Source organism: Crotalus tigris, unplaced genomic scaffold (genome assembly GCF_016545835.1).
Source record: "Crotalus tigris isolate CLP2741 ecotype Arizona unplaced genomic scaffold, ASM1654583v1 scf7180000024167.7108832, whole genome shotgun sequence".
Taxonomy (NCBI): Eukaryota; Metazoa; Chordata; class Lepidosauria; order Squamata; family Viperidae; genus Crotalus; species Crotalus tigris.
The window spans coordinates 2254166-2280715 of NW_024100417.1; the positions used below are offsets into that span (position 1 = coordinate 2254166).

The following is a 26550-nucleotide window of genomic DNA, read 5'->3' on the forward strand; positions in this document are numbered from 1 at the left end:
ATTTTACTTCCTCTCCTTTGCTCTTCAAATGGTCATAAAAGATAAGTGCACTGCTGTACTCCTATTATTGAGGCATCTGCCAGCATAAATTATACAAATAAGCTAAAGAGGATTCTAGCCTGTGCTGGAATATGATGGACTAAGGACCAAAATGCTTTGCCAGCACAGTTAATTTTGCACTATTTATCTGCCTCTTATTTCACAGTATTGCATATCGTGGGTAGGGAAAAGTTAGATTTGCAGACCTCCCATCAATATATATACATATTGTCATGCATAAACTTGAAGAAGTTCCTACTTGTGCTGGCCAGGAATGCTAAAATCTGCTATAGACACCTGCACATTTAATAATAATAATAATAATGATAACGTTGGAAGGGACCTTGGAGGTCATCTAGTCCAACTCCCTGCTGAAGCAGAGAAACCTATACCATTTTGGACAAATGGCTGTCCAGTTTCTTCTTAAAAACTTCCAGTGTTGGAGCATTCACCGCTTCTGGAGGCAGGTTGTTCCACTGGTTAATTGTTCTAACTGTCAGGAAGTTTCTCCTTAGTTCTAGGTTGCTTCTCTCTTTGGTTAGTTTCTACCCGTTGCTTCTTGTCCTGCCTTCAGGCGCTTTGGAAAATAGCTTGACTTCCTCTTTGTGGCAGCCCCTGAGATACTGGAACACTATTAATACAATGTTGTAGGACTATATGATTGTTTTTGACATTCTGGCTTTATTTGACTAATTCATTGTCCCAGGAGCACTTTGGTTCATGAATCAGCTCTTCTTTGAATCACTGTTTGCACTCCAACTGCAAGTTATCTTAAATGATAACCCCCAATTCTTTCCCTTGATGGCATTATGAGAACTACTGGCATTCAGAGGGGGCATAAAGTCTTTACTCAATTTATTTTTTTGCTATATTTTATATCCTACCTTTCCTTAAAGAACTCAGTGTAACAAGACCTACCTCCAATTTCCCCCCACTACATCAAAACTGAAAGACTGGGCTAAAAGATATCAACCCAACATCACTCAGTAACCGCAGCTAAAGGTGTCTTGAACCCAAATCTTCTCATTCTTCACCAACATCGTTTATAAAAATACTGCATCTAAGCAGTGCTAGCCATATCAGGTTTTTATCTTGTGTTCTTTAAGAGTGAACATTCTGTGGGATCCAATTTGGATCACCGGGACCAGAGGTTTAGTCTTCTGAGCTTTCAGATTTGTGCTGGAGTCCATCCTCAGGGAACTTCTCCCACCAAGATGTGTCCCTTTCACATTCCAGTGAGGGAAAAATTCCCTGAGAATGGGCTCCTGCACAAGTCCGAAAAGTCAGAAGACTAGAGCTCTGGTCTTGGTCATCCAAATTGGATCCTGCAACATTATCCTGGGACATGTATATTTGCCTTCATTTGTGAGTGAATATTCTCTTCCTTTCTGTATAAGCATTTTTGTCATCCTTAAAAATATTCAGGTGACTGCAGCCTAATGGACATATTGAGCATAATAGAAGAATTAGAGGCTGTCCTTTACTGTTTCACTCACATAGTTATAGCTTAAGTTCTGCCCTGAATGTTTTTGAATGATTATTATCTGCTCTTTGCTCAGTTTTCTAGAGTACATTCTCTTTATTTCATCAACAATACTTTCTCTTATGGCTTTTTAGATGACACCAATTTAAAGCTGGTATCCCATTTTCTTGCTCCCATTTGTGGACTTTTTCCCTTTGGGAGGCTGGCTTGAGGATGCAAAATCCTGAGAGTCCGCTGTGTGACAAATACTCCTCAAAAGCCTAATCAAACTCTTTATTTTTCTTTTTTCGTCTTTGCTTCTGGCATCACATTTCATCACAGAAGGCAAGAGGATAGCTGGCAATTCAGCACGAAGTATGTAAAGACAAACAAAAATCCTGTTTCAGTATTTTTACTTAAATTTTCTTTGCCTTTTAAAGAAACCTAGAATTCCCCTTTTATGGGAATGCAATTTCAGATCCCCTCATCTTAGCTAGCTGGATTTGCTCCATTCTCCCTTGGCCTTGAACATCTCTGCTGCCATTTGATATACACACTTGAAATTCCTCTACGTCCAGAGCGTGTTAGGTGGAGGTTCTGGAAATTCACCCCTTTGTTGTGTGAACCCCTGAGGAATGATGCTTCTAATTAATATCTGACTAATTGAAGCACTTGGAGGACTTAGTCATATAGCTTTCAGATATTCTCACTAGGCTAGCTTTGTCTCAAGGCGACTACCAGTTGTTGTGATGCAAGGAGGAAATTAGCAGTTCTTGATACAACAAGCTTCTGTCTTCGCAAGTGATTTTTTTTTTCTCCTCCCCTTCGCTGATTTCACCGTTATATTTTGCCCTATCCCCCCAGCTGTGCCTATGCAACTGTGTGCTGCTTTCTGTGTGCGTCACTTACTGTAGTGTCTCTAGCTTGCACCTAAATGTGGAGCATTTCTTCCAAATGTGCCTGCTGGCTTGGCAGAGTTCTAGCTTTCTGGAAACAAATCAAACAACTTTGGCTGCCAAGCTGAGACATTCTGACATGTTGGAGGTGGTACAGATTTTGATAATTGAAATATTATAAAAACAGTAATTCGGCTGAACCTCAATCAATTAAATACTGTTTCTTGTTTTGCTTTCTTGTGTTGCATTCTTTTCTGAACTGATTGATGCACATTCTACCTGTTTCTGCATTCATGTTAATTATCCGCAGTGCTGCATAACTAGAAACAGCAGTGCTAGTACATCCAGCTTTAATAACTAAATCTTGACCATCGCATGTAAAATGCAAAAGAACCATGCCATTAAAAGAAAAGATTTTTGATAAGGAGGGAGGGAAAGTTAACGAATCCTCCATGCTCCCTCTTTCTTCTCTTCTGTTGATGTTGTTTCTTTTTACCTACCAAGACTAAAATCTTTATCCTGAAGCAAGAACTAGGCAAACTGTGGCACTCAGCCCAATTTCTGAACTGTCTGTAAGTTATCAGGTCTCTAAAAGAAGCCTCTCCCCAGCCGTTGTGGCTATTTCTCAGCATGCTAGAAGTTGAAGTCAGCACATCTGAAAGCTGCTCACTCGGGGGACTAGGCGATGAAAGAATTATTTCCTGCTCTTAAGCCTAGAAGGAGGCAATAGATGAAGCGTGTAAGAAGCATAAAACAAAGATATTTAATGTTACCTCTTATTTAAATGTATCCAGCCTAGCCTTCATCCCAGGATCAGTTTGGAGTGTGATAAAATACTGGTGTTTTTTTTTCTTTTCAAATCTTCTTGCTAATTGTTATAATGCTACTAGACTTGTCACACTCATTTGGTTCCTTTTCCCTTTTCAGTTTGGCAGGACTGAAGTCATTGACAACACCTTGAACCCCGACTTTGTGCGGAAGTTCATCCTTGACTACTTTTTTGAAGAGAAGCAGAATTTGCGCTTTGATCTGTGAGTGACATATTTCTTGGTCTTCTAGAGACTGAGCATGTGAAGGGAATATCAGTGTGCACCCATAAGACATCCATTTGGCTGTATCCCATAATTGGTGAGATTCTGTGAAGAATACAGTATGCCAGTGCTTTGCCTTATCAGGGGGCGCTCTGAAAACAACAACAACAACATGTGCAATGAGATCCAAGGGGGGGTCTCTTTTTTCTGAGCTCCAAGGGCAGCAATAATTTTATACACATTAAAGGCAGAGTTTTCACTTTTCAGCAGGTTCCAAATTTTGTGAATATAATACATTGCATTCAACATTTTTATCTTCATTTTTTCCTCAATGTCATACTAATATCATTAGCATAGGGTTATGTTTCAACATCTGAATGATGCAAGGGGTGCAGGTCAGAAGGAAATTAAGATACCTATATTTGGGTCTATTTTATGCCGACATTAAACTTATATAATGTCAGTGTAAAATAGACCCAAATGTAGGTGTCTTAATTTTCTTCTGACCTGTTCCCCTTGCATCATGCAGATGTTAAAACATAACCCTTGCTAGATATCCTTTGGGCCCTGTGCTAGACATAGGAAATATTCTGCTGTTTCATTGACAAATCACTGCATACTAATTTAACAATTAATAAAATATTAGCCCATTGATTTCTTAAGATAGAATATTTCAACTCATTACTCTAAATTATCTCCAAATTACCCCATATCTATCTTAATACATCATTTCACTTATATATAAATTAACTATAGGTTTAGCAACTTTGAGAACATTTCCAAAGACATCAGTAGTTTAGGAAGTTCAGAAATAACTATTTCTTCAGACCCAATACACCTCCAAAAGATACTTTAATCCAATAAGCAATGATCAAACAGTCTTAGATAATCCAAAATGGGGTGTATTTTTGACAAACATTGAGTGTTTTTGAAGAAATTATTATTTTAAATAATAATTATTATTTAAAATTATAATTTTAAATAAATTATATTTTAAATATTGTTACCTTTTTTTGTCCATGATTTCCACAATAATTATTTACCAGCCATCTTCAAGTTAGATTTTTCCATAATGTCAATTTCTCATGAGAATTGGATCAGATTTTAATTTCCTTCCCAATATATAAATCTTGAAACTTTTAATGTGAGAAAACCAATTAAAACAGAAATCAAAATGTTGCCAAAATATAGGTAGGTAAGATAATAGCTTTCTAATTGTTCCCCAAATAGTTTTTGAAATAAATCATTTGAATTCCAAAAGCAGTATATGCCCAATGGTATAATTGAAAATTGACAAATTAAAATTCCCATATTCAGAGAAAAGTAATTCTAATATAGTAAGTCTATGAGTCTGACAACACCATGAAAGTTTTCCAGTATTCTATCAATCTAGTTAAAACACTTTACAAATATTAACATAGGATTCCCTCTAATAATATACATCAACTTTGGACTTACTTTTATATTGATATTTATTCTTCCCCATAGATGCCTGGAGATTTTACACTGTTTGTTTATATCAGTATTAATCTGAGATAAGCAACTGGGAACTATTAACCTAGTTCAACAAAGAAATCTAGGAATAATTATTCCAAGATATGTAAATGAATTCATACAAAATATGAAGCTACATTTTTTCAAATATTCATTGAAACTTTAGAACCAATAAACAGTATATTAGATCTCTCCTGATTAATGGAGCAACTTGAAAATGTTTACCAAAGTATTGTACTATAAATGGAATCCATAAATATTGGTTAAGAACATTAGTAGTTCTCAGCAAAGGATACAGTCTCATCAGCATGTAATAATAATTTATATTTATCATCCCTTCAGGGTTGGCAAGGTAAGGAAACAGGGGCAGCAGGGCTTTCAGGAGTGCTCTTTATTGTTGTAGGGTAGCATAACAAAATATTGAAAACCTGTCCAAATTTTTTTTTCTACCACACTTTTATACCAATCGAAATCAAGGCAGGTTCTTTTGAGTTTCTTTCTCACACTTTTCCTCTTTTTGGGTTCTAAGTGATTTTTTTTCTCCTCCCTTAAGAGTTTTTTACTCCTTCCGAAAGCAGATCTTTCTTTCACAATGTTCCATTTCCACTAATCTGGTACCTGGAATATTCTTAGATATTTATGTAGAGGCCAATAGTTCCAACATCACATTAAATAAAAGTAAAAGTAAAGAAAAGTATTAAAATAAACACTCTTGATGAATTCCTCACAGTATTCTAATAGGTAAAGGAATAATTCCAGTTGCGATAATCCTTATTATGGGCTAGAGAACCACACTTTACTCCAATTTTTAAAACTTGAAAGGAAAACCAAATATAGGTAGCCCTGGATTTACTAGTACAATCAAGCCCAAAATTTCTGTTGTTAAGCAAGATAGTTGTTAAGTGAGTTTTGCCCCATTTTACGACCTTTCTTGCCACGCTGTTAAGTGAACCACTGAAATGGTTAAGTTAGTAACACGGTTAAGTGAATCTGGCTTCTGCACAGACTTTGCTTGTCAGAGGGTTGCAAAAGGTTATCACATGATCCCGGGACACTGCAACCGTCATAAATATTAACCAGTTGCCAAGCATCCAAATTTTGATCATATTGACCATAAGGATGCTGCAATGGTCATAAGTATGAAAAATGATCATACCTCACTTTTTTCAGTGCCGTTGTAACTTTGAATGGTCACTAAATGAATGGTTATAAGTCAAGGACTACTTGTATAGCCAAAACATCTACAAAGTTAATCTGCACCATATCAAAAACTTTCTTGATATTCAATGAAACAAGTGCCATCTAATCCAATGTATCTAATTGCATATCAATTACCTCCACCAATTATCTAATATTGTCTATTGCTTGGCATCATTTAAGAAAAACAGATTGTTCCAGATGAGGTCTCAAAGGTTGTATACTTTATAGCCTATAGGCCAAAGATTTGTCAATATTGTAGCATCCACTGTTAACAAAGGAGTTAATCTATTCATTCTGTAGTATTGAACTTAGCTTCAAAAGTATAGTTATAAATAGAAGAGGAAAAAACTGTACGAAAAAAGGATTTTTGTATTCATGCATTCAACAATATAGAAGGGGGGGGGACAATGAATACTTTACAGCTAAGTTCTCAGATTTGGACTCTTACAAATGATTCCTTCCTATCTTGTGCAAAAACGCCTTGGCATTGTTTAAGTCTTAGTAAATATATATGAACTATTGCTAAAAGAGATTCACTTTGCAATTTTGTGGCAAACCATTCTCCTTGTATCCTTGGAATAAACATCCTCCAAATAACTATCCTTTATTTTATCATCCAGTAATATTTTATTTCAGTATCTATCAGTGAATGATGACTGTTAATCATTCAATGGAACCCTCAATGGAAGTGCATCTACGTGGAGGGAAGTGTGTAGTGGGGTGCCCCAGGGCTCTGTTCTGGGCCCAGTGCTCTTCAACATCTTCATCAATGATTTGGATGAGGGGATAGATGGGGAACTCATCAAATTTGCAGATGGCACCAAGCTGGCAGGAATAGCCAACACTCCAGAAGATAGGCTTAAGTTATAGAAGGATCTTGACAGACTTGAACATTGGGCGCTATCTGACAAAATGAAATTCAATGGTGAAAAAAGTAAGGTTCTACAAAAAAAAATACAAATGCACAGGTACAGTGTAGGTGGTACCTTGCTCAATAGTAATAACTGTGAGAGGGATCTCGGAGTCTTAGTGGGCAATCATTTAAATATGAGCCAGCAGTGTGCTGCAGCTGCCAAAAAACCCAACACAATGCTAGACTGCATTAATAAAGGGATAGAATCAAGATTACGTGAAGTGTTAATACCACTTTACAATGCCTTGGTAAGGCCATACTTGGAATACTGCATTCAGTTTTGGTCACCACAATGTAAAAAAAAGATGTTGAGACTCTAGAAAGAGTACAGAGAAGAGCAACAAAGATGATTAGGGGACTGGAGGCTAAAACATATAAGGAACGGTTGCTGGAATTGGGTATGTCTAGTTTAATGAAGAGAAGGACTAGGGGTGACATGATAGCAGTGTTCCAATATCTCAGGGGCTGCCACAAAGAAGAGGGAGTCAAGCTAATCTCCAGAGCACCTAAGGCAGGACCAGAGCAATAGATGGAAACTAATCAAGGAGAGAAGCAACCTAGAATTAAGGAGAAACTTCCTGACAGTTAGAACAATTAATCAATGGAACAGCCTCCCTCCAGAAGCTGTGAATGCTCCAACACTGGAAGTTTTCAAAAAGAGACTGGATAGCCATTTGTCTGAAATGGTATAGGATTTCCTGCCTGAGCAGGGGGTTGGATTAAATCACCTCCAAGGCCCCTTCCAACATCGTCATCACCACCATCATCATGTAATAATATTGAAAATTTAACCACATTCATCATTATTTGCAGTAATGTTTATTATTGTTGTTGTTGTTGTTGTTGTTATGGATCATCGCACAGTCAGCCAGATGTTCAGATGGATTTGGCATTTTGTCTACCTATCGAGTCCTTACCCAGGACCTGGGATAGGCAGATGTGGATGTTTGATGGTATTACAGATATCATCATCATCATCATCATCATTATTATTATTATTATTATTTCTCTTTTCTACCTTAGTGACCATAAGAGCTCTGAGTCTTCAGGGAAATTCCCAGTTCTACCTACTTCATATAGAACAATGCAATATAAACAAAGAAAGATTCATCCCAGAACACATCCAATGCTCAGCTTCTGAAAGTTTCCCAAACTCAGGGTCCTCCAGGAGATATTTGGAAGTCTATAGGCATCCTCTATTTGTTAAATGAGTCACATTTAGTAGCATTTGATAATTAAAAAGATAATGGAATTACATGAAAAGTATTACGTGTCTAGATAATTTGTTGTTAATATAGAATGATAGCTCAGACGTTCTCAACATCAGTCAGGAGATAGGAGTAGAGGCCTCAGAAAACAGCCTGTTCTCCGTTTTTTATCCCACTCTTTCATCAATCTCCAAGAAGATCAAGACCACTTCACAGGTTCACCAGGGAGTCCATACTTAAAGACACACATAGGATAAAGAATTTAGGAGTTGGAACTTTTACATCTCAAGAACCTATCCAGATTAGGTGAGAAATATATGGAGTCCTCCTAACCAACATGCTCAGATTGAAGAAGCTACTTGGATAAGTGAAACATTTTAAACCAACAAGAAAAGAAGTCCAGTTGCCATGACTCAACTTCTAGACAACTCTACCTGGATGACTGAGAGTCTTCATCGACATCAATCCAGGGATATTAATAGTTCTTACAGCATTCAATGCTTGTCATATTCCATCAGCTGTACTCTTATTTCCATTTGTTTGATTTGCCATTTTTTCTAATCTACTTCTTCCAGATGCCTTCAACTTCAGCTGGCATAATCTAGCAATATTATCTTTTGAATATGGATATGGGAGATGAAGTCTACAAATAATTGGAGAATACTATTTTAAGTAATGGACAGGGAAAAGGATTCTGCTGTAACAGCAAAAACCTAATCTTAGAAACCCATGCGGAAGAAGTCAAAATCTTGCTCTCCAACCTGTTTCCTTCTTCATAGATATTGTACAACGTCCCTGTTGTGTAGGTTTTGCAAAAGAGAAATACCAAGATTCTATATGATTGAAATGCAGTGTGTGATCTCTGCTTCTTCTTCTCTGCAGTTATGATGTGGATTCCAAGAGTCCTGACCTATCCAAACATGTAAGCTAAGTATACATTTTCTTCTTCATTTACATGGTATTCTTGAGATACTTACTCTTTGATCCATTTTTTTGCCTATAATTCAGTACATCATATTCATGTTATGCAATAAACCAGAATTGTAAAAAAAAAAACATCCTTTGATTGATCACTCATATGATAGATGCTCTACAGGCTTTTGGTTGCTTCCAGTTAGCTGTATCTTTCATTGAGAGTGCCACAAATAAGCCTAGATCACTATCTGTGTTTTGTTTAGAGTTGTGTGCAAATCAAGATTTCTGATTTGTTCTTCTCTTATAAGCTAGAGTCCAAAACTATGTTTTTCTCTTAGCTTCTCGTTCTGTTTTTCCAGAAATAAATAAACTGGTTCACATAAACTTGGTTCACTTTTAACTCTAAATAAACCATGGACTGAGTCATCCAGGTTTCATAAGTCACTCCCATTAAGAATGGGAGCCAAGTGTAATTATGAATTGGATAGGAGCATGTTACTTATTAAGTTAAACTTCTTTACAGATTTAGTTTACCATGTGAAGCTTCCTGATATTGGCTTAATCTATTTAACTATTATGCATTGGATAATAACACCAATTGTGATTTAGTGCAGTTGGCTAGGAATACTGGCAGAGATGTTTGCTACCAGATTGACTAAACTAAAGATACTAAGCTAGATTGCTATGGATTTACAATTGTTTCAGATCCAGGCAGCATCACACATACTTGCAGATGCCCCAAAATTATTTAATACACTTTTATGTGAGATTATATAAAATGGCTGAAACATTGCAAAATTGACAAATCACAAAAAGATTTTGCCAATCACGCCTAGAGATCTCATTCAAGATCCTAAAATCTTGCTCATCTTCCATTAAAAATGGGGAGAAAAATTCAAATTTCAATCTTCTTGCTTCAAAATCTATAAGAACTTATGTAAGAACAACAAACAGAAAGATTATTTTTAAAAATTATTTTAATAGACTCATTTCAAAATATTGTATTTAGTTGTGGGGTACCACAAATGCCATATACATGTACTGCAGGAACTTTGATGTTTATGGGGGACTGGGTCTTTCAGAATGCAGTCTATGCACTGTAATCCTTTGAATAAAGGTTTTTCTAAGTTGTGAAATATTGCTAAAACTGCATTTTATTTCTGTCCGTTCTACACATACTTTGGTTCATTCTGTTACTTTATCCTGAATTACTATAATGTTTTACATTTCAAGTAAGTAAAAAACTCCAAAAAAGTGTATAGTGAATCTTAGTTTTTATTTTTGCTAACTACTTAAAACATGTATAAGTAATTTTGATAGGTACTTATTGCAAAGTGTAGGCTTATGGGGTGACAGCGTAAATTATAATAAATTGGCATGATTTCGGGAAACAGATATTAGTCAAGTTATGCTGGAGAAAAAAATACCAGCCTATTTTTTAAATCTTCTGTTTTACTAACATTACTAGCAGATTTAATTTATGAGAATATGACAGTCAAAATGATCTCAACTATGTTGCATTCTGGATCTACAGAACAGAATCAAGGATGCCAGAGGCTAAAGCACCTATTACACCTGGACAGACATTGACTAGGCCAGGGGTGTCACACTCGCAAAGTCATGTATCGTGATTTTTTTTGCCATTGCCGGCAATGGGGTGGGCGCAGCTTCGCTATAATGCATCCAGCCCGTGGGCCGGCAGTTTGACACCCCTGGACTAGGCACTGAGCCTGATATATAATGTCCTTGTTCCATGCAATTATCCTGATGCTACTATCTTTCCATCAGCCTGATTTTTTTTTAAATTCAGCCATGTTTTTAACTCAGTACATATTAAAGCATGTACTGTGGCCAGATTCATACATTCCAAACTTCTGTTGTGAGAACTGTAGAAAGGAGCTACTGAAGGACTGTTCTTCTCCATAAATTAACCAGAACAGAAGTTGAGTTTTTAATAATGTCTTACCTTCAGTCTCTAGAAGCTTTAGAAGGAGGGGAAGGCCCTGCTAGGAGGAAAACTTTCATAACATTCACGTCAATTTCTTTCATCAGGATTTCCTTGGTCAAACATTCTGCACTCTGGGGGAGATTGTCGGATCACCAGGAAGTCGCTTGGAGAAGCCTTTGATGTGAGTGTCTAGTCAATGTCAACTGTGATGCCTTTAGTGGGCCTTCCAGCTTTTCTTCTTATTCTGCAATGGGTTCATTCTATCACACCTACTGATGCATAAGGCATACAATGAGATTTTTAGATAAATCCTATCAAAAAGGTAGTCTAAAGATTAATTTAACTTTGGGTAAAATCAGCAACCAGATATTAGCTTCTTTCCTGTTCATTATTATATCTATGTCAGCTTTCCCTAATCTGATGCTCTCCCTAGATGAGCATGGAACTACATAAATAGTGGGTCATTGATGCATGAAGGAAAGCCAAATAAAAAGACCACATGTCATAAATTCTTCTCAGGTTTGTGAAAGTCAGCATGTAATATTTTGTTCTAAACCTAAACACACTGAAAATAAAGTCATCAAAATAATTTAGTCATTTAAACATGTTTAAAAATAGTAAATACAAAAGTCTATTTTTATCTCTAGTGAATTTCAGTTCACATATATGAACCTCAGGAAAGGTCTATATCTTGAATCTTTTCTCCTATTTCTCGTACATGTAATTTGCATACTTTATAACTTTTTATATTCCCTCTCAGATGCATTAATATTCATCCCAAGGACATCTGCTTTTTACTGAATTTACCATCTGCATTAGCTTGTTTTAGAACTAGCTCTGTTAGCTACTTTTTCTTCATTTTGTAGAGAAAACTCATGTTTTTTTTAATTCAGTATAGCACTCCAGTTTTGAAAAATTATTTTTAGTGCTGATTCTATAGGTCAAATGGATTTGCAGCTAATTCCAGCTAGTTTAGTTTAATGAAGAGAAGGATGAGGGGAGACATGATAGCAGTGTTCCAATATCTCAGGGGCTGCCACAAAGAAGAGGGAGTCAAGCTATTTTCCAAGGCGCCTGAAGGCAGGACAAGAAGCAACGGGTGGAAACTAAGCAAGGAGAGAAGCAACCTAGAACTAAGGAGAAACTTCCTGACAGTTAGAACAATTAACCAGTGGAACAACCTGCCTCCAGAAGCGGTGAATGCTCCAACACTGGAAGTTTTTAAGAAGAGACTGGACAGACATTTGTCTGAAATGATATAGGGTTTCCTGCCTGAGCAGGGGGTTGGACTAGATGACCTCCAAGGTCCCTTCCAACTTTACTACTACTGCTACTACTACTACTACTACTATTATTATTATTATTATTATTAATAATAATAATAATTTTTGGCACGTTTTAAACTGTATACCATCTCCTTCTGTAGCTAGAACATTAAAAGGAAGCTGGGGCTTATGATCTCCCAAAAGAAAAGGAAGAAAGGCATGAAAACAATGGTTGCTTGGTTTACAACAAATTGCTCTTTGCAGTGGCATCTAAATATGTTGAACGGTGGTTTGTAGGAAACATGGTTTCTTAAGATAAAGGTAGTCCTTAATTTAGGATTGGAATCAAATTTTCCATTGCTAAGCAAAGATGGTTGTTAAGTGAGTTGCACCAATTTTACAATCTTGTTTTGCCACTGTTGTTAAGCAATCGTTAAGTGAATCATAACAGTCATTAAAATGACTCTGGCTTCCCCCGTTGGCTTTGCTTCATGGAAGCTGGCTGGGAAGGTCTGAAATGGGGATTACATGGACTGCTGCAACCATCATAAATACTTGCCGGTTGCCGAGGGCTTGAATTTTGAATCGTGGGGATGTCCACTGGTCATAAGTGTAAGTCACTTTTTTCAGTACCATTGTAATTTTGAACCATTGCTACCCGAATGGCTGTCAATTGAGAACTACTCGTAGTAGATTATTTTTAAATGTGAGGCAGAAGTAAGATGGAGCCATTGCTGGGAGAAAACAGTGTAAAGAAAGGTAAGTTATCCTGCTGCATGTAATCTGGATTGTGGGCCACATTTTAAAATACGGGCAGTATTCCGAAACAAGCCTGAAGTCTATCTGGTGTAGCCTTAAGCAATTTACTTTTGCTGCTTGCTTTGCTTATTCTGATGTTCTGTTTTGATTGTACTCCTGATGCTTCTCTTTCGTTTCATTGCTTGCTGGAATTATGGATTTATTTTTAGATTTGATTGGTTTTACTGTGGATCCTTTTTAATTTGTTTTGCAAATTGGGAGCTGTTAAATTTGAAGGACAGTCAGAACTTTGCTTAATAAATAAATATAATACAAAGTATTGAACACATAGTATTCTGCATTTGCTACCTATTGCTACCATGCATCGTATCAACGTGCTGCAGTGCTTAAAGACCATCTTCACTGGATGGAGTTTTTGCTGTTGTAAAGTGTCTTTAAAAATTTGAACTCAGAATCCCTTAGGAAAACAGGATACAGCAAGGCCTGCCAAGATTTTCAGTTACATCTTCCACAATTGATCATGTTTTCTGGGATTGACAACATCTAGGGAACAGTCAGTTGCCAACCAGGAATATCATAATGAGTCCTTCATAATACCAATATGTTGGGTCAGAGCCACTGGTATTTTTAGGAGAAGCAAAGTGGGATCAATGACATCCAAGGCAAACCATAACAATGCCAAAATAACATACGCAACATGACATCATCATGCAAATGCTTCTATTATGTAATGATAGCCTGATGTTTGATGCAAATACTCAATTCATAGCATTTGTATAATGATTTTGCTATGGACACATTATTGTTCTCCACTCAGCAGAGATCCTTGAGGAAGATCCCAACTTCTTGGGCTAAGTCAAATCTCATCAAATCCTTGCTGAGAGGATGATGATATGAGTGCAAAATGTCACTAATGCAGCAGTATGCATGCAGCTTCCAGGCTCAACAAATGACACCTTTTTCCTCGTTGTCTGAAAACAGCTCCAGGGTCTCCGGAAGGAAGCAGGTGCCAATGCTCTTCTTGCAATTGCCAGCCATAATTGAAAAGGAGAGATACATATAGTGAAAAAGAGAAGCTCTCTGCTGTCTTTTTGAGAAGCAGCTTATTAATTCAGATGCACCATGGGAGGGTAAATGCAAGGTGCAAAGCAGCATGTACAAGTGGTGGGGGCGTTACAGAAGCCCACTGTGGAATTAATTATCATTGCTGTTGAAAACAAGCCAAAGCCCAAGGCTTCTCTCTGGAGAAGCAGCAGATAGGAAAAAAAACATAAAGAGAGGCAGAGAGTTCTTGATTCTGAACACAATAAATACTGTGGAAAGAAGTTCACAAAAGAGGGCTTTGCTATGTACAGTTATCAAATTTAAACACAAAAGATCAAGTCTAAAAATGAGCTGTACAAGCATTAAGACCTGATAGGGCTAAGAACATATATTTTTATTAAGGAATTTGTTTTGGAGCTTTTTGGAAGTGTGCTCAAGATACATTGTCTTTTTGTAAACCTAAGATTTGCAGGTGAGCTACAGCACATGGTCTCCAAGCAGTTTTCTCTAAAATGTAGAAGTTCCCTTCATCAAGAATTGGTTTTCCTGAAGTACTTCAGAATGTAATAATTAGTTCAGATCTCCTGACTATTTCACACCCTCATCAATGCAAGGTAGAGTTTTCCTTCCAGTAGTGCCTAAGCATGCCCCATACATCTTTGGGAAGAGGCTCCAAATGTTCTGGACTCTCCAGTGTCCTCAAATTATTCTTGAGCTTTAGTTCCAACATAATTAACTGGCAGCCAGGTAGAAATGACTAGTAAAAATGAAAATTACAGGAAGGAGGAATACATTTGGTGAGCAATATGGCATATGTATAGGATGGATGCATGGTTATATTTTGGAACTGCAGCATCACCAGATGGTTCCTCTTTGTAGATCATTCTCATAATCCAAATCCTTTTGAGGACCAAAGCTGGGTTCTTCAGGTAGCTACTGATATTAAAGAGGCAACTGGACTTTCTTGTTTTTCTTTAAAAGAATGCAAATGACAGCTGTCTCCAAGGGATAGAAATCCTTCCAGTCCCCACCATCCAGTTAGAGCTGAAGAAGCTTCTTGGATGAGAAGCGAAACATCTTCAAAGAAAAAACAAAGTCCAGTTGCTTCCTGAAAAAGCACCTTTGGGACAACCATGACCTGGATGACTGAGAATCTCCATAGACATTTAGTGAAACTAAACTGTCCATTCTGTTATTTTACAAACTGTGTTCTGGTAGCAGCACACTTTGCAAAATAATAACAATTATCCATGCAACAATTTTGGGTATTATTATTAAAATAGTTCAGTTCAGAAATAAAGTAGCTCATTGAAGTTGATCTTCTGAAGCACTGATGCTTTTTCTGTGTCCTAAAACTTTCTTCCTAACACTTCTAAATTACTGCATAAAATCAGTATTTTTGTTTCTTTTCACATAAATTCCAGCTAGTGCTCCTGAGGGCTGTAAGTTAGGAAGGATTTATATGCCTTGAGTCATTCAGTTATATACTGGAAATCTTGGTAACAATGACCATAAAATCTATTGCAGACATTCTTTTTCTCTCCCTTTTCAGATTTCATTACCAATGGCTTTAAAACCAAAGATCCTCAACTTGAGGTGATCAAGCTACCTGCAGCTTCCAAACATTTTGGTTGTGCCCCCCCCCCCGAATCTATAAAGATTTTTATATGGCCAAATATAATATACCTATGTATGCATAGCAATTTATTTGAATAATGATTTTAGTTTTTGTTAGCTCATGGATAATCTTATGGAGTGTCACCCCCAAGTTACCCACTTCTAGGAATACAATACATGCTGATTTATGGTCAAGTCATCCTGCTCTAAGCTGAAAATAACTATACCAGTCAATGCTATACACTGATCTCAGCAACTGAAGACAATATTCATTTGTTACATTTAAAAAAAACAAACATCTACCCAGTGATGGTTATATCTTAGTGCAGGCGTAGGCAACCTTGACTCTTTTGTGACTCGTGGACTTTAACTCCCAGAATTCCTGAGCCAGCATGGCTAGCTCAGGAATTCTGGGAGTTGAAGTCCACGAGTCGTAAAAGAGCCAAGGTTGTCTACCCCTGTCTTAGTGGATTACATAAGCAATTGCTCTCAGGTGTTCTAAAGTCTAGTATATTGGTGAAAGTCTTGAATTAGGATCATAGAAATCATCAACCATAGAGGTCCACCTGGTACCATTAGAATCTCCTTAGATTACTTAGGATCAGTTATTCTCTCTCAGACCAGGTTACTTCACTGAGTTGCTATTATGAGAGAAAAACTTAATTAAATAACAATTTAATTAATTCAGCTCAAAACCAGGTATTTTAGCAACTTTGTGTGGTTTACAATAAAAAAAAGAAAACAACACATATAGAAAAAATAGCTGACCAAAAGGCTCATTTAATAATAGAAAAGAAAAATCCAACTTGTAGAGACTCCACAACTACAGTTTCCAAAGGCTGGGAGACAGCCAAGTTTTTAATGATTTTCAAAAATGTGAGAAATGTATGGACCTCCAGGCAAGGGGGGATTTTGCAGGTGTTGCAACAGAGAAACCATTCCTCCTGAGTTCTGCAAGATGACACGGTTTAATCAATGGGACCTGGAGTGCATTTGCTCTGCCAGATCTCACTGGATAGCCCAAATTAATCAGAAATAAGTGATCCCTCGGAAAGACAGGAGTTCTGCCATGATAACCACCCAGAAGCCAACTGGTAATCGGTGCAGCTCATAACGCAATATTCCCATTGCTGCCCACACTGCCAAATTCTGAACCAACTATAGCTTCTGGATGGCATTCAATACAGCCCCATGTAGTTATCCAATCATGAGTGTGACCAGAGCATGAGTGAGTGTCTATCTAAAGGGCAGTATACCCCTCTACAAATCTAATAAAGAAAAAAAAATATTGTCAGCTGAGTCACCTGTAGAATATGGTATCATCTGGGGCAAATTTACCTCCCTCAGTGCAGGCACGCAACTTGGGTGTCCTCCTGGACTCACAGCTAAATTTGGAACAACATCTATTGGCTGTGGCCAGGGTGACCTTTGCACAGGTTCACCTAGTGCACCAGTTGCGGCCTTATTTGGACCGGGAGGCTTTACTCACAGTCACTCATGCCCTTGTCACCTCAAGACTGGATTACTGTAACGCGCTCTACATGGGGCTACCCTTGAAGGGCGTTCGGAGGCTGCAGTTGGTTCAGAACGCAGCCGCGAGAGCGATTGTGGGCGCGCCAAGGTACGCCCACGTGTCACCTATCCTCTGCAAGCTGCACTGACTTCCTGTGGGTCTCCGGACGCAATTCAAGGTGTTGGTTATCACCTTCAAAGCCCTTCATGGCATAGGGCCAGGTTACTTACAGGACCGCATTCTGCCGCACAGCTCCCAGAGACCGGTGAGGTCCCATAGATTGGGCCTCCTTCGGGTCCCGTCGGCCAGACAATGTCAGCTGGCGGGCCCCCGGGGAAGGGCCTTTTCTGTGGTGGCTCCGACCTGGTGGAATCAACTTCCCCCCGAGGTTCGAACTACTCCCACCCTGCCGGCCTTTAAGAAAGCCGTTAAAACTCTCCTGTTCCGGCAGGCCTGGGGCTGATGTCCCCGGGGGGCCGGGATATGATCGGACTCGCGATATGACTGTATCATTTTACTATTTTACGACTGTTTTAACTTTGTACGCCGCCCTGAGTCCTTCGGGATTGGGCGGCATATAAATATTTGTAAATAAATAAATAAATAAACTTGTTGCTGTAGCTTGAAGTCTATAGCTTCTTAAGTCTCTCATTCACAGGAATGTCTTGTGGATCCTAATGATTAGATGATATTAGAAGCAGCCTTCCAAGGGACCAGTGTAGACCAATGTCCTTTACTTCCCAGTTCATTGGGCCCAATCAGTCTGTTCTCAGCATGAACTGTTTGATGGCTCCACAAGAGCCATAGCTGGGAGACTGAGGTTTTTCAAAGCAAAATCACAACAGTATTGATTTAATAAGAAGCAAAAGACATGACTCTATATTGGCACAGTTTATAGTTCTGTTTAGATTTCCTGGAGCTGTGAGCAGGCCTTTCAAGTACATTTTCTCCTGTCAGTGCTCCTGCTCCCTCATGTTTCACTCCAAAAATCTGGTGCAATAAAATTGGACAATTTGGAAGACCTGGATAGCCTGTGAAGACCTGCTTGGATTTCTGATTTCAAACATCTGTCTGCTGCTTGCTTCAGTAAAAGTGAGAGGGCATCACAGGACAAGGAAGTCGGTGTGCTAATTTGCAACTCTCATCACAGAAGTCCCATTGACTTGGGAAGATGAAGCAGAATACCTAAGTTCTATCCTCCTTAGGGGAAAACAATAATGTACATTTTTCTGGGTTGCATTTAATTATTATCATTTAAGAATTTGGAGGCTTTGGAATTAGGAGGCTGTTCAGCTCCTGGCCTGGTGTTTGGTATCAGATCAGAAGCTCAGAATATCTCTACAAAAGAAGCTGGATGGCCTGGAGGTCTTTTACTTATTGTGGGTGCTCAGTGGATTTTATTTTTTCATTTGGCCCTCTTCTGACAACAACAGAAGACATGCTGGTAGTGAAAATGGCTCCCCCCCTGAATTATGTTTCTCAATATAATTCCAACAGGCTTTATTAATAAAATGATGCCCCGAAGGCAGCAGATTTCTTAAGTATGGTTTGGGCTAAGTTAATTGAAGATTATTTCCCATGAGATTATTATTTTTTAAGTTTCTTTCTTTAATGAAATTTTTGAAAGTGTGGAGCAAATGGTCCAATCTTCTTTGGCCATCCTTTAAATTCATCCATCCAACTGTTTATTTATCTCCTCCCCCCTCTTTCCCAACAACATACACATACAAAACACAGCTTAGTAGTTATTTGTTATGGGAACCTCAGTTTCATTATGCAGATAATTCTTCACAGCTTTTCTTGTTTATAAGCTGATTGCTGCCCTGTGCAATGTTCAGGTCCACCAAATTCAGATATACTAGTGAAAGAATGTTGCCTCCCATCATTCAAAGGGAAAGAAGCCATATTCATCAAGGCTATAAAAGGCCCATGTGGGATGGGGCACAGTTCAACCTCAGGGCTATTTTTCAGAATGTATTGAGGAGAAAGGTGACGAGAAAGGTAGACATGGAATCAATCTATCAGCTCCTCTTTAGAACAATCAGAAAAAGCGATACCTTTCTGCTTCTGTAGCTGGTTCCCAAACAAAATACGATGCTATGGGATCTCCTTCATTAGCTCTTTCTAGTGCAGAAGTTTAGATTCTTTATATTTTCTTCTTCATGCAAGCCAGGTCTTGACATACTACTGAATCTTGAACCTTTTGATAGGAGACAAACAAGACCTTCTTGAAGTCTCTCTGAGCTTCATATTTATTTCATACAATAAAGGCTGCTTAGGGCTGATTCACAATTTATGCTTGCTCCAGCATGAAGATGGGCTATCTATTGTGTCAAATGGTAGAAGTGGATGGTGTTCTCGACATGCCCTAGGCTGCTGGACAATCAGCCACCATCAGATATATTTATGGTCTTCTTCTGGTGCAAGTAGAGCTATCTGTTTGACCTGTTATTCTTCATTCCATTATGTACAAGTGTGTCTGTTCCAATTGGCTGTGGGTGCTCTGGGGAATATTTTTCCATGTGCCTGCTCTCTGCCTTCAGTAGCAATAGCACTTAAACTTGTATACTGCTCCATAGTGCTTTACAGCACTCTCTGGGAGATTTACAGTGTCAGTATGTTATTTCCAAAAATCTGGGTCTTCATTTTACCAACCTTGGAAGGATGGAAGGCTGAGTCAACCCTGAGCCAATCAATCTGCAATACTGCATTCTGACCACTGCACTACCAGGGTTTCAATATCTGTTTTGCATAGGAATACCTCCCTTGAAAAGCCGAACTTTGGGTGTGTGGGGTTCTTTCATTTTTTTTACAGGTTCAAAGGTTGTTTGCTGAAGTGCTGGCCTTCCTTCCGTCCCTTCCTCCCAAATAGAATTGACAAGATTTTGCCAAGTTTTTCATTTTAGCCCAAGCAATTGGAAGAGCCATAAAAGCAATTAGCCCATGTTTTTTCTGGGACCGGTAGGAGAATGAAGCAGGGAAATTCACTGATCAGGCATTGTTTTAATGATGGCTGAGACAGAATCCAGGCTATCACTGTGGCCAAAATGAGGAAAGGGTATGAAATTCAGAAAATGATTTCTTAAACAATCTGTTTATGTATGAGAGAGAAACAGCTGAAGAAAGCAGCCCTTAATCCTGCACCGACTCAATAAAAAAGTGGGGCAAGCAGGGAAAATTCCAGTTACAATAAAGAATAATTCTTTGCTGTCCCTTCCATCTTACTTCCATAGTGATGGGGTGCTGATTTTTATGGTGACCATTGGAAATTTGAAAGCATTGAGTACATTATCAGGAATCTTTGTTCCAGTTTGCTGATCTGCAAAAAGGGAAGCTGTGACTGATTTCCTCTGTCTTGGCTTATTAAATTCATCTTGTCAGCACAGTCTGTGAAAAAGGAAGCTTAGAAAGATTCTGGCAAACCATTTTCACATAGGTTATCTTTATTGCACCTGAAATTGTTTTTTTATATCTTCTGCAAATCGGTTTCTTTCTTTTCTTTCCCCTCTTCTAGAATTAGCCATTTTCCTGCTTTACTGTTTCAGAACCTGTTCCTTTCTTCTTTCCTGAGCCCAGTTCTTCAGGAAGTCTGACTGTACATAAGATGAGTTTCCTTGGTCTTGCTTCTGCATGTACAGTTCATCAGATTCTTAATATGTACAAATTTGCAACAATGCAGGCAGAATTTGCTTTCCCAAGTAGAATCGTTTATCCCAGTGTACAGTGTAGGGCAACTTTCCGTAGTCTGGCTGGGTGATTATGAGGGTTGAAGTTCACCCTACTTGGAGGGCATCTGTCTGAGGAAAGTTGATGTAAGTATTTGGGGAGATGTTCAGTACAGCAATCATTTCCTCACCAGTTCCTTAAGTGCTACTGAAGACTAATTGGTTTGAGCCTTATGAGTTAATGGCAAGGTCTGGATAAATTTTCAGTTTTTGCTAGAGAAATGGCAGCTGGCAAAGCCATGTCCTTTGTCTCTGCAATTTGTTAGTCAGTGCTCTCCAGCTGGTAGGAGAAAGGTTCCCGCGCTTCACTGTCAAGTAACTGCAGCTAGGGCAATCTGTCATCTCTGCTCGCTTACCACTAACATTGCTCAGGCAGCATGGTGATCACAATCTTAATAAGAGACTCTAAAAGCCTCTCTGAGGCTCAGTAACAGGAACTAACCTTGGTGAATTTGCTCCCTTATTGCTAAAAATGGATTAGCATCATATGGTGAAAGCCACATTGCTTATTTTGCAGGGGCTGTCTACCAGTCATTGTGGTATCTGAGATATATCTAACTTGAGTTCCTCATTGTTGGGCTCGGAATCAGGTAACCAATACTGATTGCACTCTGATCTGTGGACTTCAGCTTCTGAAATTTTCTATTGCCGTTGGAATAAATTCCTGGATTTGAAATCCCCACATTTGAAAGATGCCCAAGTTGAAGAAGATTTGTTTATTTAGGCAAAGGTTAATGATATGTCTGAAGGGATTCCTTCTTCTATTCTCCATCTCATTACCCTGCCAGAAATAGGATGGGAAGAACACGTGGACTTAAAGCTTACAAAGCTTTCATTCAGAGCATGTCCACAATTTGGTGTTATTCAGATGTGTTGGAAATCAATACTTCCACTGGTCAGGTGGGCTGGGAATTCTGAAGAGTTATAATTCAGCAGATCTGAAGGACACCAAGAGGGCAAGGCCTGCTTGACATTATGTATAAAACAAACAGTAGTGATGCTTCATGCTACCATCCCTGCATAACCCCAAACTTTCAAACTGCAGAGAGAGAGAGAGAATAAAAAGGAAACATTGAGCACTAGGTTATGCCACCGTATGTAGAAGGAGCAGAACAATAGGGAAGTGGAGAAATAAAACAGCTGGATAGTTTTGCAGATTGTATGAAATAATCTTGAGACTAGGGAGATCCAAATTCAAGTCTGCCCTTAGCTATGGAAGTTCATTAAGTGACTTTGAGCCAGGCATTATCTCAGCTTAGCCTACCTTAAAGGGTTGCTATTGTGGGTATAACGTTGGGGAAGGAGAAATACTATGTATGTCTTGAGCACCTGGAGAAAGCACAATTTATGAATCTAATGAACCTGAAGGCACAGGTTCCTAATTGCTAGCTGTAGAGCAAGGGTCTTCAAACTTGGCCCTTTCATGACTTGTGGACTTCAACTCCCAGAATTCCTCAGCCAGGCACTCTGGCTGAGGAATTCTGGAAGTTGAAGTCCACAAGTCATGAAAGGGCCAAGTTTGAAGACCCCTGCTATAGACACTGCCACCTACCAGATAGTACCTAATAGTACCCAATACCTATTGGTCAAATTGACCATTAGAAGACAATTGGTTCAATCAGTTCAATGCAATGCTATTTACTGAACCAATCCTGCTAATGAATAAAAGGGATGGAAGACACTCCCACTGACTGTAGAAGCTATTTTTTCCCAGTTGCCTCCCATTCAACTGAACGTATGAGCAGAAGCAGCCAGAGAGAAGACTCTTCAACTGTTGAATATACCAGGAGAGGAGGAGGGAACCTCAGTCAAGTTCTATAAATATTGTCAGGGAAATTGTATCAACGAAATTAGTCACTGTCTCTTTAGCTATGGCCTCAGGCCAAGGAAATTTAGAAGGTGTCATTGTTGCTGTCAGGGGAGATGCTGGAGGGAGAAATTCAGGCCCTATTGTAGTGGTTTTCTCCCTACCCATATTCATAAGGACTAGGGGTGCTTCTTGCAAGGGTTTTTACTGTCTAATTGTCATGCCTTGCAGAATTTTAGTGGGGAGATGGAAGTGCCATTATAGCATCTATCTACTTTTTCTTCTATAAGAAATTCATTAAAGAGGGGAATACAGAAAAGCTGAATGGTATAATGTGACTGGCAACATTAGGTGCCTGCTGTCTGGAAAATGCCCAGCATTGCTAACTTATATTCTAGAGCTGAGACCTTTTGTCAAGGTCATGCTGTGTATTAAGCATTGGCAGGCATGCAGAGTCTACAATTATCATATCTCTGTGCTGCATGTGATCTCGGGGGAATCTTTGTAAAGAAGGAGAATTGGGATGGGCGAGTGAACAGAAACAGGACTCAGGGCATCATGGCCAGAAGAGTCTCCTTCCTCGTTCATCATATAACTGCATACTGGGAGATGTTTTTAGGAACTTCATAAGGGAAATTCACTTCTGCATTTCTGTTGCAGTTGATGAGTTCAGCTCGTGTTCAAACAACATCCCCAAATCTTACTGGAATTTCCGTTTATCCTTTCAGGGGCTCATGTTGTTTGTTGTCAAATGTTTTTATCAATTTTTGCACTTCTGTATCACTCACTTTACAATTTCAATTACTTACACTGAACTAAGTCTTTGATGTATGTGGCTTGACGTTGGTTTATTCAATAACACATTAAATAACCTAGCTAACCACAGTTTATCCTGGAATTGTGAATGAATCTAGCCTATATTGTTAGTTTTTGGCTTATTGAGCCATATAGCCTGAGACAATATTTCACACACATGCACTGCATTAATTTACACAGAGACAACCTCACACTGCCTTTAAAGTGGAACATTGCATTGTATCACTTAACCAAGCCCACATCCAAAGTTGCTAATGACAATCATCAGTAAATGTGATCAGTTTTATAACAGAAAACATAGGCACAATGCAGCTGATAGACTTAAGAGTAGTAAGAAAGTTCAATGTCAAAATGTCAAGCCAAGATAGATGGGGTAGAAGAGTTTTGAGTGATTATCAAGGATAGAATATGGATGGTTTTTGAAAGTAGGAAACATAACAATTAAACAGATGTTTCCTACTTTCCTATTCCAATGAATCTCAGTTAGGTCAATAAATAGTGAAGATATTGCCAAAGAATACAAATGTTTACATTTGTATTTCATCTGGGAATATTTATGAATGGGGGTAATGTGTGCAGCATCAGGTTCGCCAACTCATTTTTTTACCCTTTTGATTAGAGAAATTCACATCTAAGTATGATTTTTTTTTTTATTTCTGAGGTGTCTCTGATCCTGCAAAATTCCTACAGGCATTCTTGGAAAATAAAAATGGTGGATACTTTGGAAGGAAGGTGGCAGGAAGTATTTTTAGGAGGGTGGGGTGGAAGGAGAGAAGTGAAAGGATGACAAGGTATAAATTGAGTACAGATAGTCCTTGACTTACAACAGTTCATTTAGTGACTGTTTGGAGTTAAAATGGCACTAAAAAAGTGACTTATGACCATTTGTCACACTTCTGACCATTGCAACATCCCCATGGTCATGTGATTTAAATTTGGATGCTTGGCAATTGACCCACATTTATGAGGGTTGCACTGTCCCAGGGTCATGTGGTCACCTTTTTTGACCTTCTGACAAGCAAAGTTGATGGGGAAGCCAGTTTCACTCTACAATTGTGTTACTAACAATTTTAGTGATTCACTTAACAACTGTGCCAAGAAAAGTCATAAAATGGGGCAAAACTCACTTAACAAATTTTTCACTTAGCAACATAAATTTTGGGCTCAGTTGAGGTCAAAAGTTGAGGACTACCTGTAATTCACATTTGATAATTCAGCATTTTGCAACTGCCATTTTATCAGAGCACCCATGACGGGCCCTTCAGATGTTAGAAACGCCTTTTAGTTCAAAAGAAGCTGACAATTTCTGATTTATAGTGTTGAATTATATGTGATTTTAATGCTGAATGTTTTATTACTTCAGTGCTATGTGCAAAATGAGAAAACCAACCAGCCCTGGGTTATGATAAAGCATTAGTTGAGAATGGGGAAAAAAAACCATGCAGGGTGTTATGGAATGAAAAGAGTAGAAATGGTACTTGTGGAAATTAATACTGCATTTTTGTTTTATTCTCATATACTGTTTTTATGTTCATTTTGCATTAGTATATTAACATATTTAATTGTATTCACCCACAGAGTGACTTATGTGAGATATGCAGACATATATATTGAATAACATAAATAAATTATAATTTTAAGTCTTTTTTATTCTTTTTTTCAGGATGGGAGCATTTACATTGCATTCCAAAACTGGGAAGCCTATGCCATCTGTCTCCAATGGGTAAGTCATATTTAAGCTTTCCTGCAGATTAGAAAACAGAGAAGGGTTGGTGCATTCCACCCATTCAAAATATCAATATAAAGTGCACGAGGAACCACAGTCTTTCTTACCAAATTATGAGATATCTACTTAATTTTTTTTTTAAAAAGTCCTACAGTGGATTATCCTAGCATTAATGTTGGTCAAAATCAAAGTAATCTAATTTTGCTGATGGAGTGCTTCATTTATGCTTTGATGGAGAATTTACATGCAACAACATAATGTAATAGAACTCAGATATCATTATTGTGATCAAGTCCACAATAGCTCACATGTGATCTTGGCAAACTCAGCCTATTACTGTTGGCTCTTTCTATCATTCTTTTTATTTTTAGTGAGGATTCAACAACTCTTGTCTCATTTATTCCCATAATAACTCAACTGATAAAGTATGGAGAGAAGGGGAAGGCACATACAGTATCACCATTCCTATTTAATATTCAAAGCAGGTAGTGCCAAATCTGTTGTGCTTCTCCTCCTCCTTCCTGAATGTAACATCCAGTGTGGGTCTTGACTGAGCTTGGATCTTGAATATCGAGTCATCTGTATTTAAATATATCATGTGTGTTCACAAAATCACCTGGATAATCACACATATTTGGCAGATATGTGGATTGTTAAGCATGTAGCCAATTCTTATAATCAGGAGACTAGATATGTGTTGTCTAAAAAAAAAAAAATTCAGAGGTGAGTGTTTTTGCCAGACAATAACATTAACAAAATTTATTCTATGCCTGATTTAGAATTCCTTGTGGTCTTGAATTGTTCTTCTTTTCTTAAATCTGCAACAGAAAGCTGAAATATAGTAAACAAACATGAATATCTCTTGAACCTTTCTGGGAAAAACTCACCATGGCCAACTTGTCACGGAACAACTCACCATGGGACAAGAGTCACACTAGTATTGAAGAAATAGTGGAATAGAATCATTAAAGAAAGGAGGCCAAAGGAGGGACAAAATAAAATGTGAATGACAACAATTAAAATAATGTTTTAATTATTTTTTAATAATTGAATTCCTTAATTGTCCTGCAACGCGTTGTCCCGCAGCGAGTTGGCCCTGGTGAATTAGCCATGGTGAATTAAACATGGCTGCTCCAAGTTATCCCATCCCAACTGGAAGTCACCACTGCTGA

General features: G+C 38.2%; 1 protein-coding gene across 1 annotated transcript in view; it reads left to right on the plus strand.

Annotated features, from left to right (window-relative positions):
• Window positions 1-26550, plus strand: part of LOC120299010 (copine-5) — a 129745-nt gene that overhangs the window by 40204 nt on the left and 62991 nt on the right. Inside the window, exons 4-7 of the mRNA XM_039323355.1 lie at window positions 3325-3428; window positions 9126-9165; window positions 11211-11287; window positions 25316-25375. Of these exons, the coding sequence (XP_039179289.1) occupies window positions 3325-3428; window positions 9126-9165; window positions 11211-11287; window positions 25316-25375 (281 nt within the window). The remainder of the gene's footprint in view (window positions 1-3324; window positions 3429-9125; window positions 9166-11210; window positions 11288-25315; window positions 25376-26550) is intronic.